At 36.2% G+C, this 12,888-nt stretch overlaps 1 protein-coding gene across 1 annotated transcript; it reads left to right on the top strand.

Moving 5' to 3' along the window:
• The first annotated feature begins 5,216 nt into the window (after positions 1 to 5,216).
• Positions 5,217 to 12,888, top strand: LOC125211026 (putative 1-phosphatidylinositol-3-phosphate 5-kinase FAB1C). The gene is made up of 13 exons (XM_048110699.1): positions 5,217 to 5,864; positions 6,318 to 6,367; positions 6,456 to 7,138; positions 7,220 to 7,978; positions 8,150 to 8,303; positions 8,387 to 8,731; positions 8,847 to 9,506; positions 9,585 to 9,916; positions 10,011 to 10,137; positions 10,219 to 10,383; positions 10,490 to 11,995; positions 12,080 to 12,340; positions 12,415 to 12,888. Exons 3-13 carry the CDS (start codon positions 6,630 to 6,632, stop codon positions 12,667 to 12,669), a joined length of 5,073 nt encoding a protein of 1,690 aa, XP_047966656.1. The 5' UTR covers positions 5,217 to 5,864; positions 6,318 to 6,367; positions 6,456 to 6,629; the 3' UTR covers positions 12,670 to 12,888.

Here is a 12,888-nt window from a genome sequence, read left to right as displayed (position 1 = left end):
ATAAACTCGGTCCTCTATACAAGCTATATGCATAATATAAAAAAAAATCAGCGTCAGAATTATATTCTTAATGCGCATGCTAAAATTAACTAACATCGAATATTCAAATCAAAATCTTGAAATAAGACACACTCTCCACTCCCTGGACGGACAGTGAATGATGAACTCGAATCATCCCATAGTCAATCATGGCCATCCCAATAAATCTATCACATATTATAATTAATAATAAAATTATAAATATAGAAATTTAGTCATAGGATGCGAAAAATTCGTTAATTATTTATTAAAAGTGACAAGAAAAAGAAAACAAAATAAAGTGGGGATGTGTAGGTGAAGAAATTTTGTAGGGATTGTTGAGGGCATTGAAGAATTTGGGCAGACGTAGGACCCTTTGTAAGACGAGATCCATTTCGATTATTTTTTTAAAAAAAATAAAGGGTTTTGGGATTCCAAAACCAAGCTACAAAGTAACAATATAATCACATGGAGATGACTCATACAAATACATGGTACATAATAATTATATTATTGTTATTATTATGATGATCATGGACAAGATAATTGCAACTACTTTTTTCCATGGCGACCCCATTGCCATGATAGTAATAAAATAAGGAGTAGTAATTTTATTTTTGTTTATTCTTTTATGGTGTAATAGTTGATTGATTATATAAAACGCCATAAAATAAAGTTGAAGATGACTGAAATTTTTGGGAAAATGTGACGCATCTTTTGGTAGTAATACGTAGAGTGATGGAGATGTATCCTCTTACCAAATCGATAGCCTAACTAGAGCTACCAAAACTTTACTTATTCATAATTTTAATTATTTGAAATAATAATTACTTCGTCGTCCACCATTTCTCATTTATTAATGACACGAGGTTTAAAAAATAGAAAAAATTAGTAGAAAAGAGTTAGTGAAATTAGGGTCTCACTTATATATATTATTTTAAATTAAATGTAAGTGAAATGAGTTAGTGAAAGTTGAGACCATATTTCCACTTATAGTAAAAGTGAACCGAGACTACTATTTGCCTGACAGACTAAAATGGAAAAACGAGACTCCTATTCACGGACGGAGAGAGTACTAAATCATTCGAATTGGAATTTTACTTATCCATTAGTAATTTCAGAAATATTCGCATCATTAAATATACAAAACATGTGTTCCCTATTGAAGTTGGAATAGTTAATTTAGCATACATTAAATAATAGTATCATAAATTCTTGAAGCAAAATATGGTTGAATTATCAAGCAAGTAGTATACATTGAGCCAAAAAGCTCTATGGCAACTCAAAATAGGGGAAGAATAGAAGCAAAATATGGTTGAACTATCAAGCAAGTAGTATACATTGAGCCAAAAAGCTCTATGGCAACTCAAAATAGGGGAAGAATAGAATATATATATATATATATATATATATATATATATATATATATATATATATATATATATATATATATGGAGCCATAGCTAGAATAAATAACATAGCAGAATATATCCTAACAATAAAATTATGGAGCCATAGCTAGACATTTTAGTAGATATACATAAATTAATAGTAATAATTCTTATTCATGCTAGCACAAATATTATTTAATTTTTAATTTTAATAATTTAAAGCCTAAAACTTTACATTTCATTTTTTAAAATTGATTACTTTTAAAATAATTATCTAAAAATATTTTGTGTGAACAGCAATAATATGATCGAATATCATCACTCTTATCTCAAATCTATACGATAAATTCGTCAATATTTGAATAATAGTTATAGTACTATCTTTTTTTGACAAATAAAAGTACTAATAGATGGCTGTGAAGAAAATACTTGCATGAGGCGGTTAATCTTTGACCATATTTAAAGCATAAACATTTAGTCTAATATTTAAGCAAAGCAAAGACGTAATTATGAGGAAAATAATAGACATAGCTCATGCTAATTGACCAGCTATATCCTAACACTACCAGAAAATTTAGAACTAGGGAAAAATAGTTTATCTTCTAGAGGAAAAATAATTTAATTAATAAACAGATTAGCCTACTCTTTTTAATGTGTAACATTATTTTATTGCAATTTATCAAAAACAACAATATATATTCTTTGGACTTCATCTGATGTCACGGATTTTATACATACATATAATATATTTATATCCCCCTAAAAAACTATGATCTTATCTAGCCCGATTATAAATTAGTTAATGAAATTATAAAAAACCGACAAATAACCCCAACAAACAAATTGTATATATAGGGTGGATCATTGACTTTCTTGAAATAAATCCATAATAGCGTAGGTGGAAGAATAATACTATTATAATGTATGATCCCAACTCTCTCTATATATTTAAAAATTAACATATCCCAACCTTTTTCTAAACATTTCTGCACCATGTAATACATGTGCCCACCTGATGAAAAGTGTATATTTAGCATCAATTCTACATCAATTATTGTTAATTTTGTCAATTAAATGAGGGTTCTTTTAGTTAAATGCAATTTACCTAATGTGTGGTTCATTTTCTTATCTCTGAATTTTTATTTTTCGAGATTTGAGTCTTTATTAACCTCGCCAAGCATTGAATTTCATTTACTTCTTGCTAAAGTAGCAATCCGATCTTCTAGACCTTCTACAAAAATAATTTTTATTTACAATTTAAAGACATGTCTTAACTTGGCCTAAGTTTAGGATATTATCTCATTTTGAACAAAAGTGAGCAAAAAACAGTAATAGAATCCAGGTTTTTTTTATACTATTATATACTCCCTCTGTCCTAGATTTGTAGTAACATTTTATCATAAAAGTCCGTTCCACATTTGGAATAACATTTAGAATTTACCATATTTGCACATAAAATTTTATCCAATTATTCACTAAAATTACACCCAAATGTCATTATCTATATTAAAATAAATCAAAACAAAAATAAAAAACCAAAAAGTCAAAGAGGGACTCACCTTCAACCAACTCACTTCATTTATTACACACCACATCATCTCACTTTATTTATTACACACTCCACCTCTCACTTCATTTATTACACACCACATCATCTCACTTTATTTATTACACACTCCACCTCTCACTTCATTAATTACACACTCTACCAATTCCTTAAAATCCGTATCATATCTAAATATTCCTACAAATATGGGACGGAGGGAGTATTAATTTTATAATAGAATATGTGCAATTTAGTGGACATGTAATTTACGCTTGTTAAAACTGAAAATAGTAAATGAATCTTTAATTTGTGGATGTTTTCAAACGATAAAATGAGTCCTTATTTCAAGAATGTAAAGAGTACTACTTTCAAAATTGAAAAAAATATGGAGTATATGGAATTTTAAAATGATGAATATAAAGAGTATAATTTAATATCAATACGTTGTCTAAAGTTGACATAGTAACAATGTTTCTTTCTGCGCTAGCAAGTCCAGGAGTTATTATTATTTTCCAAACAACTTTATTTTTTTCCTATAAATCTATCATCTATGAACTAATATACACCTCCCCTGAAAAAGTAAAGCAATTCCGCTTATAATTCACGCATTATTTCTTATTTTCAATTATGCCATTAATTTCCATTTGAACAATACCAAAATTATCATTTATATATAAAATTATAACAACACTAATCTGCGTGTAGTATAGTCTTTTTGTTTATAACCAAATAAAAAGTAGTTTTTTGTAACAGATCAATGATTTTTTAGTAATGGAACTTTGGCAATTTCACCTAAATCAAAACCTGCCTAATCTAGAAATTGCCCAAACGAATAAACTAGTTTATATCATTAATTATTTCATTCACAAAAGTTTCATACAATCATATATATATATTATACTAGTACAAAAATACGACAGCAAATTTATCCTTGTATAAAAGTTTATAATTTCAATAATTATTTCGTTCCGAGAAGTTCCCGCATATTATAGCATCATAAAATTGAGCAAAATCGTCTAACGAGTCAAAATTCATGAACATATTCACCCTCCTTTTAGAATCTGAAGGCCTAATTCATTGATTTTACTAATTTCTTTACAGTAAAAAAATGCTCAAAGTCTGAAATTGTCAAGTATCATCCACCATAAAGTGATGAGAATATAAATAATAGCAACATCAAAAGTAACGTAACAAACGAAAAAAAACTAACTACCAGATAACAAACATCATCGTTTCGCAACAAAGTCAAGTTATAGATATGGCAGCACATTAAAAAAATACAATTGATGCTCATATTGCAAAATAAAACAAATTCTTCGAATCGAGACGTGATGATTATAAGTGCCAAAGAATAAAGAAAAACATCGATGGAAAACAAGGAGTCTTCCTAAACATAATTTATGAAAAGATACTGAATTTGTATACTAATCCCATCCAAAAAAAAATAGTCGTGTTTTTCCATTTTAGACCATCCATAAAAATTAGTCTCTATAATGAGGTTGAATCAATTTTTCACTAACAAAACATAATCCACTTTTTTTTCTTTATTTATCTCTTATTTTACCAATTTTGCATTGAAACTCGTATCGTCCAATCAAGACTATTTTTTCTGGACCGAATTAGTATTTGAAAATATGTATAATAACGATTTCTGAAGTAAATGCCGATTCATACCAAAATTTTTGACTATAACATCCGGTATAATTATTGCGTCCGAATATACAATAGTCATAATATCGCGGACTATAAGAATTGGGCGCGACCCACCATATGAAAATTTGCTAAAAAAGTAAAAACTACATGATGAGGTAAATAACAATGACCATATCTACCAAGCAAAACAGTGAAGAATCACAGTAGAAAAACAGCCAACAAAAATACTCGAAAAATGTCTCAGACAAACTGGTTTCGCCCATGCTGTCCGAAAATTAAATACTCAAAATCCAAATGCTGGCGCTGACATAGCACCCATAAATTCTTTAATTTCCATGATATATTTCTGACCAATTGCACCCAACTATTTCATAAATCTCAAGCTATTTAATAATCCCAATTAATAATCACTCTTTTTCTGACCAATAGCTGAATCAGAAGGACCACTAATCCATGTCACCTTGCTTGAAAATCCATTAATAAAATCAAGAATTCAATAAAGAAAAACCCCCCCATCAATTTCTCAGAAAGAGATTGCTCTGATAGCGATGCAAACAGTGCTCTCTCAAGAAAGGATATACAATTTGTTTATTTTCATGCATTTTTACAAATAAAAAAGTATGCTTTGTGTTTGTGTATTTGACAGAGAGAGAAAGGGGGGGGTTTGGTTTAAAAGTTAAGCTAAGTTAGCACATGTTTAAGGGAGAGAGAAAGAAAGAGAGGAATTTGCTCGTCGTGGTGAAGAAGCAGAGGGCGCCTAAATATGGTTGTGGAGATGCGAGCCGCTTCTGCCGTTGGAGATAGAAAAGGAACTTTCTCTGTGCTCTTCCTTTTCCTTCTCTTCATTCTCATCCTCTTCATCCTCTAATTAATTCAACCATATCTACTTTTTCCAACTTTGTCGACGATTTCCTTTCTTTTTCAAGCATCAATTTTACTTATTTGAAGCAAAGACCGAATCTTTCTGGGATTTCTTGATGTGGGCGTGTGTGTTTTTCTGAGCTCTTTCTTCATTTTTGGGCCTTTTTTGTGTTGTGTTACATGAGATTTCATAAATCTGAGTTTGTTGAGCTTTTTGTTGTATGAAAAATTCGATCTTGGAGTGTGGTGTGGATGATTCTGGGATTGGTTGAAGTCATTTCTAACCTAGAATTTGATTTTGTTTTTAGTATGTAATGTTTATATATGTGATTAGTGCACACACATTACTTGCCGGAGAGTGGAGTTTCCTAAATCTCACCAAGTTTTATCCAAAGGTAAATCTAATATTGCTGTTTTCTTAATCTCATTTGTAATTCAAAAAATCTGTCAAATATAGAAAATCAAATTTTGCTTCAAAATGTTTGTTTTGACAAATGATTTTCAAGATTTTTGAATTCTACCACTGTGAATCAGTCACCTTGGAATGCCTTCTTTCAATCTCTGCTGCTTTCTTTAGCTTAAAGATTAAATTTTTATGTGTTTCACAAGAGAGAAAGAGGATATCCTTCCTAATCTGATTTTGCTTCAAAAAGTTTGATTTGACGAATGATTTTACAGATTTTTATGGGATTCAAGAATTTTGAATTCTACCACTGTTAATCACTTTGGAATGCCTTCTTTCAATCTCTGGCTCTTCCTTTAGCTTAAAGATTAAATTTTTATGTGTTTCACAAGAGAGAAAGAGGATGTCCTTCCTAATCTGTGTTCTCATATGATGAAATTTGCAGATTGAAGCTTGATTTCTGGTGCTAATCGTTTGGATTTGTCTGAATTTTTGGTATTTACTTTCTCCTTTAGTGGCTTCATCTGATTCTTGAAAGTTCTTTCTTTTATTGAATTTTGGTATATTCATCTTTGATTTTCAGGAGGTCAAAGAAAAATAAAAAGAAGATAGAAAACACCACTATTTTTATTGTGGGGTTGATAGTTTTAAGTTATATTCGATCAAGTTTCTCTTAAGATTATTAGAAGGAAGAGTAGAGCAATTTTTCTTTAAAGGGGCAAAATTGAGTTCTTGTGTGGCTGGATTCTGCTGGTATATGGGAATGCTTGGTACTTCTCTGCTGAATTTTATTCTAAAGTTTCAATCTTGGATGTCTTGGAGTTACATCGATACAAGTACCATATTGTGCGGATTTGAGATGATGGATAACGGCAGCCTTTGTTCCAAGTGTGCACGAAATGTGTTGAGTTCGTATCCCAAGTACCAGTGTCGAGTCTGTGGGAGTCTGTTGTGCGATAACTGTAGTGACGGCCTTACCTCTTTGGATGGAGTTGTATCGACCGATCATTTGAAGGACACTGCAGAGGAAGTGATTTATACTATGTCGTGCAAGATTTGTTCTGAACTTAGCCCCCCCAATAAAAGTGGTAGACGATGCAGTGGCAAAGTCTATCCTTCTGAGTCTCCGGGACAAAGCCAAGAACCCCCATCACCAAGTTTTAGTGGTGAGGGAAGTGATGGTCATTCCCCTATTGCTCTAGCTAGGAGTAGCGATGCGTCTTTCCCCAACGATGTATCTCCAGTGCCTGCTCATCGCTCAAGCAGGTAATGAGCTCGTATGACTTTTGTGTTTTCTGATTTGGATCTGATGATGTTATCTTGATATCTTGATGTATTTTAATGTAGGAGCTATGATGATGAGGGCGAGCAGTCGATGAGCCACTTCTTCAGCATACCCAACGAATACTTTCATGATGGTTCTGATGTAGATTCGAGTTGTGTTAGTGTTAGACATGAATTTTATAGTCCCATGTCTTTAGGATCAAGCCCTTCCGACAGCCCCTCCAGGCCGCATACTACTTCTAGTGGAGTCGGGTGTCATGTACAGCTAGATCAAACGTCTCAAGATGACCATGAGCAGGCTGTTTTAGAAATGCCTGCGAAAGGGATTTGGGACGCAGAAGATGCCGATGAACTGCCAATTCTTCGGCATGCTAGCGAAGAGCTGCCTCAGCCATTGGATTTTGAAAACAATGGTCTTATTTGGCTTCCTCCTCCTCCCGATGATGCCAATGACGAGGTGGAAAACAACTTATTTACTTATGATGATGAGGACGATGAAGTTGGGGATTCGGGCGTTATGTTTTTGCCTACCGCTACCATAGATACCATGTTTTCAGCGAAGGAGAAGCAGTGTCAGGACGACAAAGGACCTTGGAGATCTGCAGTGCAGGGGCACTTTAGAGCTCTCGTATCACATCTTTTACAAGGGAAGGGTATCGTCGCTGAAAAGGATAACAGTGCTGATGATTGGCTGGAAATAATAACCACTATCGCGTGGCAGGCTGCGAAATTCTTGAAGCCAGACACTAGTAGAGGAGGAAGCATGGATCCATGTGACTATCTAAAGGTCAAATGTGTAGCTTCAGGAAGCCCTTGCCAGAGGTAATGACACATTCTTTCCCAAAGATTGCATTTTTGCACACGAGCCCCATATAGTAAAGCTTACAAACGAGCGTATAGTCGAAACAATTTCCATTTAAAGATATAAGATTCACAGTATTTGCATAGTTGCCTTAGTTATAATTGAGTGTATGCTATCTTTCTCTTGTGCAGCAAATTTATCAGAGGAGTAGTTTGTACCAAGAATATAAAACACAAACGAATGACGTCTCAATACAAAAATGCTCGACTGCTTCTCTTAGGAGGAGCTCTGGAGTACCAAAGAGTTCCCAATCAGCTGGCATCGTTCGAGACATTACTGCAACAGGTTTGTCATGATTTGATTTTCTTATCCAAAACGTTTACGTTACTCTTGTGATGTTAAAACACCTTTCTTGATCGATGAATCAGGAGAACGATCATCTGAGGACGGTTGTTTCCAAGATAGAGGCTCATCGTCCAAATGTTCTGCTAGTCGAGAAAAGTGTGTCTTCAATTGCTCTCGAGCATCTGCTAGCAAAAGATATCTCCTTAGTTCTAAATGTTAAAAGACCTCTATTGGAGAAGATTGCTAGATGTACTGGTGCTAGTATAACTCCATCGACTGATCACATACCCACAACGAGGTTGGGGCACTGCGAAATCTTCCGTTTGGAAAAAGTTTCAGAAGATCATGAACCAGTCAATCAATTCAACAGAAAGCCATCTAAAACATTGATGTTTTTCGAAGGTTGTCCAAGGCGCTTAGGCTGCACGGTACGATATCCATCACATGTTTGAGTATTCTGTCTACTTATTTTTCCGATTGTCTCTGCTATTTGTAATACTCTTTGTGATAAGCTTATAGAGAAGTGTACCTTTCAATGCACAGGTTGTACTACGAGGTTCTTCCCGAGAAGAGCTTAGGAAGTTGAAACATGTGACTCAATATGCTGTCTTTGCAGCATATCATCTGTCACTAGAGACTTCTTTTCTTGTAGACGAGGGCGCTAGTCTTCCTAAAGCGGTGACTAAAATGCCTCTTGACAAGACCGTATCTGTGGCTCCTGATTCTGCTGTGGCCACTACTTGCTCAGATGAAAACAAGACTTCTGATATAGATTTAGGATCCGCGGATCTCACTTTGGAGCTAGGACTGCAGGAGTCGTTGTCTGAGCTTGGTGACGCTGGTTATGATGACATTTCCATCCCAGATGAATTTAGATACAGAAAAGCACTATCTGAGGCATGCAATGAGAATCTAGCGTTGGATGTAGCTCCTGATGGCCTGAGAGATGCAGAAGTGATAGGTCAAGAAGAGGGCCAGTCGGGTGTTGTTGGACTAGCAACTCCTGTACATGGCGAAGATACTGAAGCATCCGGTGAATATTTTTCAGCTAACGACAGTCACCACAGCATACTAGTTTCCTTTTCCAGCCATAATATGGCGAATGGAACTGTATGTGAACGGTCAAGGCTTGTTCGTTTGAAATTCTATGGCAACTCTGATAAACCACTAGGGAGGTTTCTGAGGGACGATTTGTTCGATCAGGTAACTTCTGTTTTTATTTCATTCTTTGCCATTCTCTCAATGATTATTCTTGTATCTCATTGCGTTTCATATTTGCAGTCATTTCTATGTCGATCGTGCAAGGAATCAGCTGAAGCCCATGTTATGTGTTATACACACCAGCATGCCAATCTTACGATAAATGTTAAACGCCTTCTATCAGCTAAGCTTCCCGGGGAAAAGGATGGGAAGATATGGATGTGGCATAGATGCCTCAGGTGTGAACGCAGTGAAGGAGTTCCACCAGCCACTCAACGAGTGGTTATGTCCGGTGCTGCTTGGGGACTTTCGTTTGGGAAGTTTCTTGAACTTAGTTTTTCTAACCATGCAACAGGGAACCGTGTTTCCACCTGTGGCCATTCGCTGCAGAGAGACTGCCTCAGATTTTATGGGTACGTGACGATCTCTTCAATCATAGATTTCTATTGTGGTATGAGGCAACAGATGTAGAATGACAACTTAACACACCTTGTTATTCTTTGACAGTTTTGGCAATATGGTTGCTTTCTTCCGGTATTCACCTATCAACATCCTCTCCGTTCGTCTGCCTCCTTCAACTCTTGAATTTGGCGATCCCGGTGAACAACCATGGATAAGAAAAGAAGCATACGAGGTACGAATAATACCTAAAAGAATGTTACTTTCTTTCAAGAAATATCTGTCTTGACTGTGTGCGTCTCTTTTCGTATATTAGCTGTTGAGCAAAGCCAAGGCCTTGCACGCAGAGATATCACGCGTTCTTGATGAATTCAAAAGTAAATGTTTATCTTCGATGGATGAATTCTCTGATGCAAACGAGCTGCACAACCATGTCTTGGAGCTAAACAGCATGCTTTGTGAAGAAAAAACTTCTTATGAAGTAAGTTGTTATCGATCGTATATTCCTATGCTTTCTGTACGATAGAAAATTTCTCGTGTCATTCATCATGCTGATCCATTTTGTAATATGCTCCCTCCTCTGGCAGGATTTGCTCCAATTCGCCGACAAAGAAGCTCAAGAACATAGTGAAACTGCAATAGACATTCTTGAGATAAACCGTATGCGCCATTCTCTTCTGGTTGGTTCAAAAGTATGGGACCGGAGGCTTTTTCTACTAGACTCCCTCCTCAAAAGAGGTTCGAGCCCCAAGGCTGCAACGGATGTTACATCTCGTATTGGATTGAATGATTCTGATTCAAGCATGAAAGACAACAACAACAGCCTTGATCTTGCTCCCGAAGATGATGCATCTGTGCACCCAAAAACAGAAGAATGTGCCAACGATGAGGAGCTTGACTCTTCACAACTCGAATCAGGTTTCATGGAAAGTTATCAAAGACTGCAGCGAAGCAGAGAAGATTTAGGCCTGGACGACGCGAATGCTGCAAATTCGACTACTTTAGAGCGTGCTCCATCAGCTGGATCAATTCTTTCTGATAAGATAGATTCCGCATGGTCTGGTGCTGATCTAGTGTCGATGAAATCTCAGTCGCTTGACTTGACGAACATAGATGCATCGGAAAGTCCTCCATTCGCTCAGGTTAATCAGAAAGAGAATCCGGTGTTCAAAAGACTGACAGGACCTACAAGAGTTCATTCCTTTGATTCTGCTCAACGCCTCCAAGAAAGAATGCGCAGAGGACTTCCCCCTTCCTCGATGTACTTGTCGAACATCCGATCATTTCATGCTTCTGGCGACTACAGGCACATGGTCAGGGATCCTGTTGCGAATGTGCAGAGGACTTACTCCCAAGTATCATTCCGCGAAGCTGAAAAATTTAACCTTCCTTCGACTGTTTCTCCCTCCTTTATATCCTCCCTCTCTCTCGTTCCTGAAGGGGCGAGATTGATGGTTCAACAGAATGGTAACGAGGATGTTGTCGTGACTGTCTACGATAACGAGCCCACCAGCATAATATCATACGCCCTTAGCTCGAAAGAGTACGATGACTGGGTAGCTGGGAGGCTAACCGGGACTGAGATAGGGTCGAATGTTAGGCTCCTCAACAAGGTGAGCTCACTAGCTTCCGAGCTCTCAACGTGGCAATCTTTTGGCTCGTTGGATTCAGACTACACAAACTTTGGAAATTACAGCTCCGATGATGGTGTTTCTTCGTCTACATCAGATCAAGATAATTCCCCTCATCTCCGGATCACTTTTGAGGACGAATCATCCAATGGTGGTGGAAAGGTGAAGTTTTCTGTCACTTCTTACTATGCGAAACAGTTTGATGCACTCCGTAAGAAATGCTGTCCGTGTGAAGTGGACTTTGTACGTTCCTTGAGCCGCTGCAGAAGGTGGGGCGCGCAAGGAGGGAAGAGCAACGTCTACTTTGCAAAGTCGTTTGATGACCGGTTCATCATCAAGCAAGTGACTAAAACCGAGTTGGAATCTTTCGAAGAATTCGCCCCACAGTATTTCAAGTATTTGAAAGATGCTCTTACCTCAGGAAGCCCTACTTGCCTTGCCAAAGTCCTAGGCATATTTCAGGTTCATTCTCATTCCCAAAAAAGCCATTTTTTTCAAATTTATGCATACATGTAATAGCTTCTAACTTTTTCTGTTACATCTTAGGTTACTGTCAAGAAAGGTAGCAAAGATGTGAAAATGGATTTGATGGTAATGGAGAATCTCTTTTACAAGAGAAACATCTCCAAAGTCTACGATCTAAAGGGCTCATCACGGTCGCGTTACAACTCAGACACAACCGGGGCTAACAAGGTGCTATTGGACATGAATCTGTTGGAAACGCTTCGCACAAATCCTATATTTCTCAGTGGCAAGGCAAAAAGGAGCTTGGAGAGGGGCGTGTGGAACGACACATCATTTTTGGCCGTAAGCATCACTAAAACATTACTAAACATGATTTTTAACCGGTGTTGTAACATGATTTGTGTGTGGCTTTGTAGTCTGTGGACGTGATGGACTACTCGTTGCTGGTTGGGGTGGACGAGGAGAGGAAGGAGCTCGTGATGGGGATCATCGATTTCATGAGGCAGTATACATGGGACAAGCATTTGGAGACATGGGTGAAGGCTTCAGGGATACTAGGTGGTCCTAAAAATGCATCTCCAACAATAATTTCTCCAAAGCAATACAAGAAAAGATTTAGAAAGGCTATGACTACCTATTTCCTCACTGTTCCAGATCAATGGTCATCTTAAATCACCATTCTTTCCTTCAAATCTCTCTTTCTCTCTTGTATTTTTTTTTCATATATTGATTACTTTTTAAGGGGGAGAATTCACCCCCAAGAGGAGGTGTATACCAATGTAAATTAATAGGGAAAAAAAGCCTCATTCCAATATTTCTTGTTTTCATTTGTTTTATTAAATGTAAAACAATGATTTTGAGAATAAGAAACATGGAAAATTTGTGATTTA

The sequence above is a fragment of the Salvia hispanica genome, chromosome 3 (assembly GCF_023119035.1).
Source record: "Salvia hispanica cultivar TCC Black 2014 chromosome 3, UniMelb_Shisp_WGS_1.0, whole genome shotgun sequence".
In the NCBI taxonomy this organism is placed as follows: domain Eukaryota; kingdom Viridiplantae; phylum Streptophyta; class Magnoliopsida; order Lamiales; family Lamiaceae; genus Salvia; species Salvia hispanica.
Note: the sequence above shows the minus strand (reverse complement) of the source record. Positions and strands in the feature narration are given on the sequence as shown.

What these genes read in the sequence shown, in the direction of transcription:
- LOC125211026 (XM_048110699.1), top strand. Translation starts at nt 6,630, where the DNA reads ATGGGAATGCTTGGTACTTCTCTGCTGAATTTTATTCTAAAGTTTCAA. An exon ending in TAAGAAAAGAAGCATACGAG is followed by an intron (nt 10,138 to 10,218) that starts GTACGAATAATA and finishes TTCGTATATTAG; the next exon opens with CTGTTGAGCAAAGCCAAGGC. An exon ending in AAGTCCTAGGCATATTTCAG is followed by an intron (nt 11,996 to 12,079) that starts GTTCATTCTCAT and finishes GTTACATCTTAG; the next exon opens with GTTACTGTCAAGAAAGGTAG.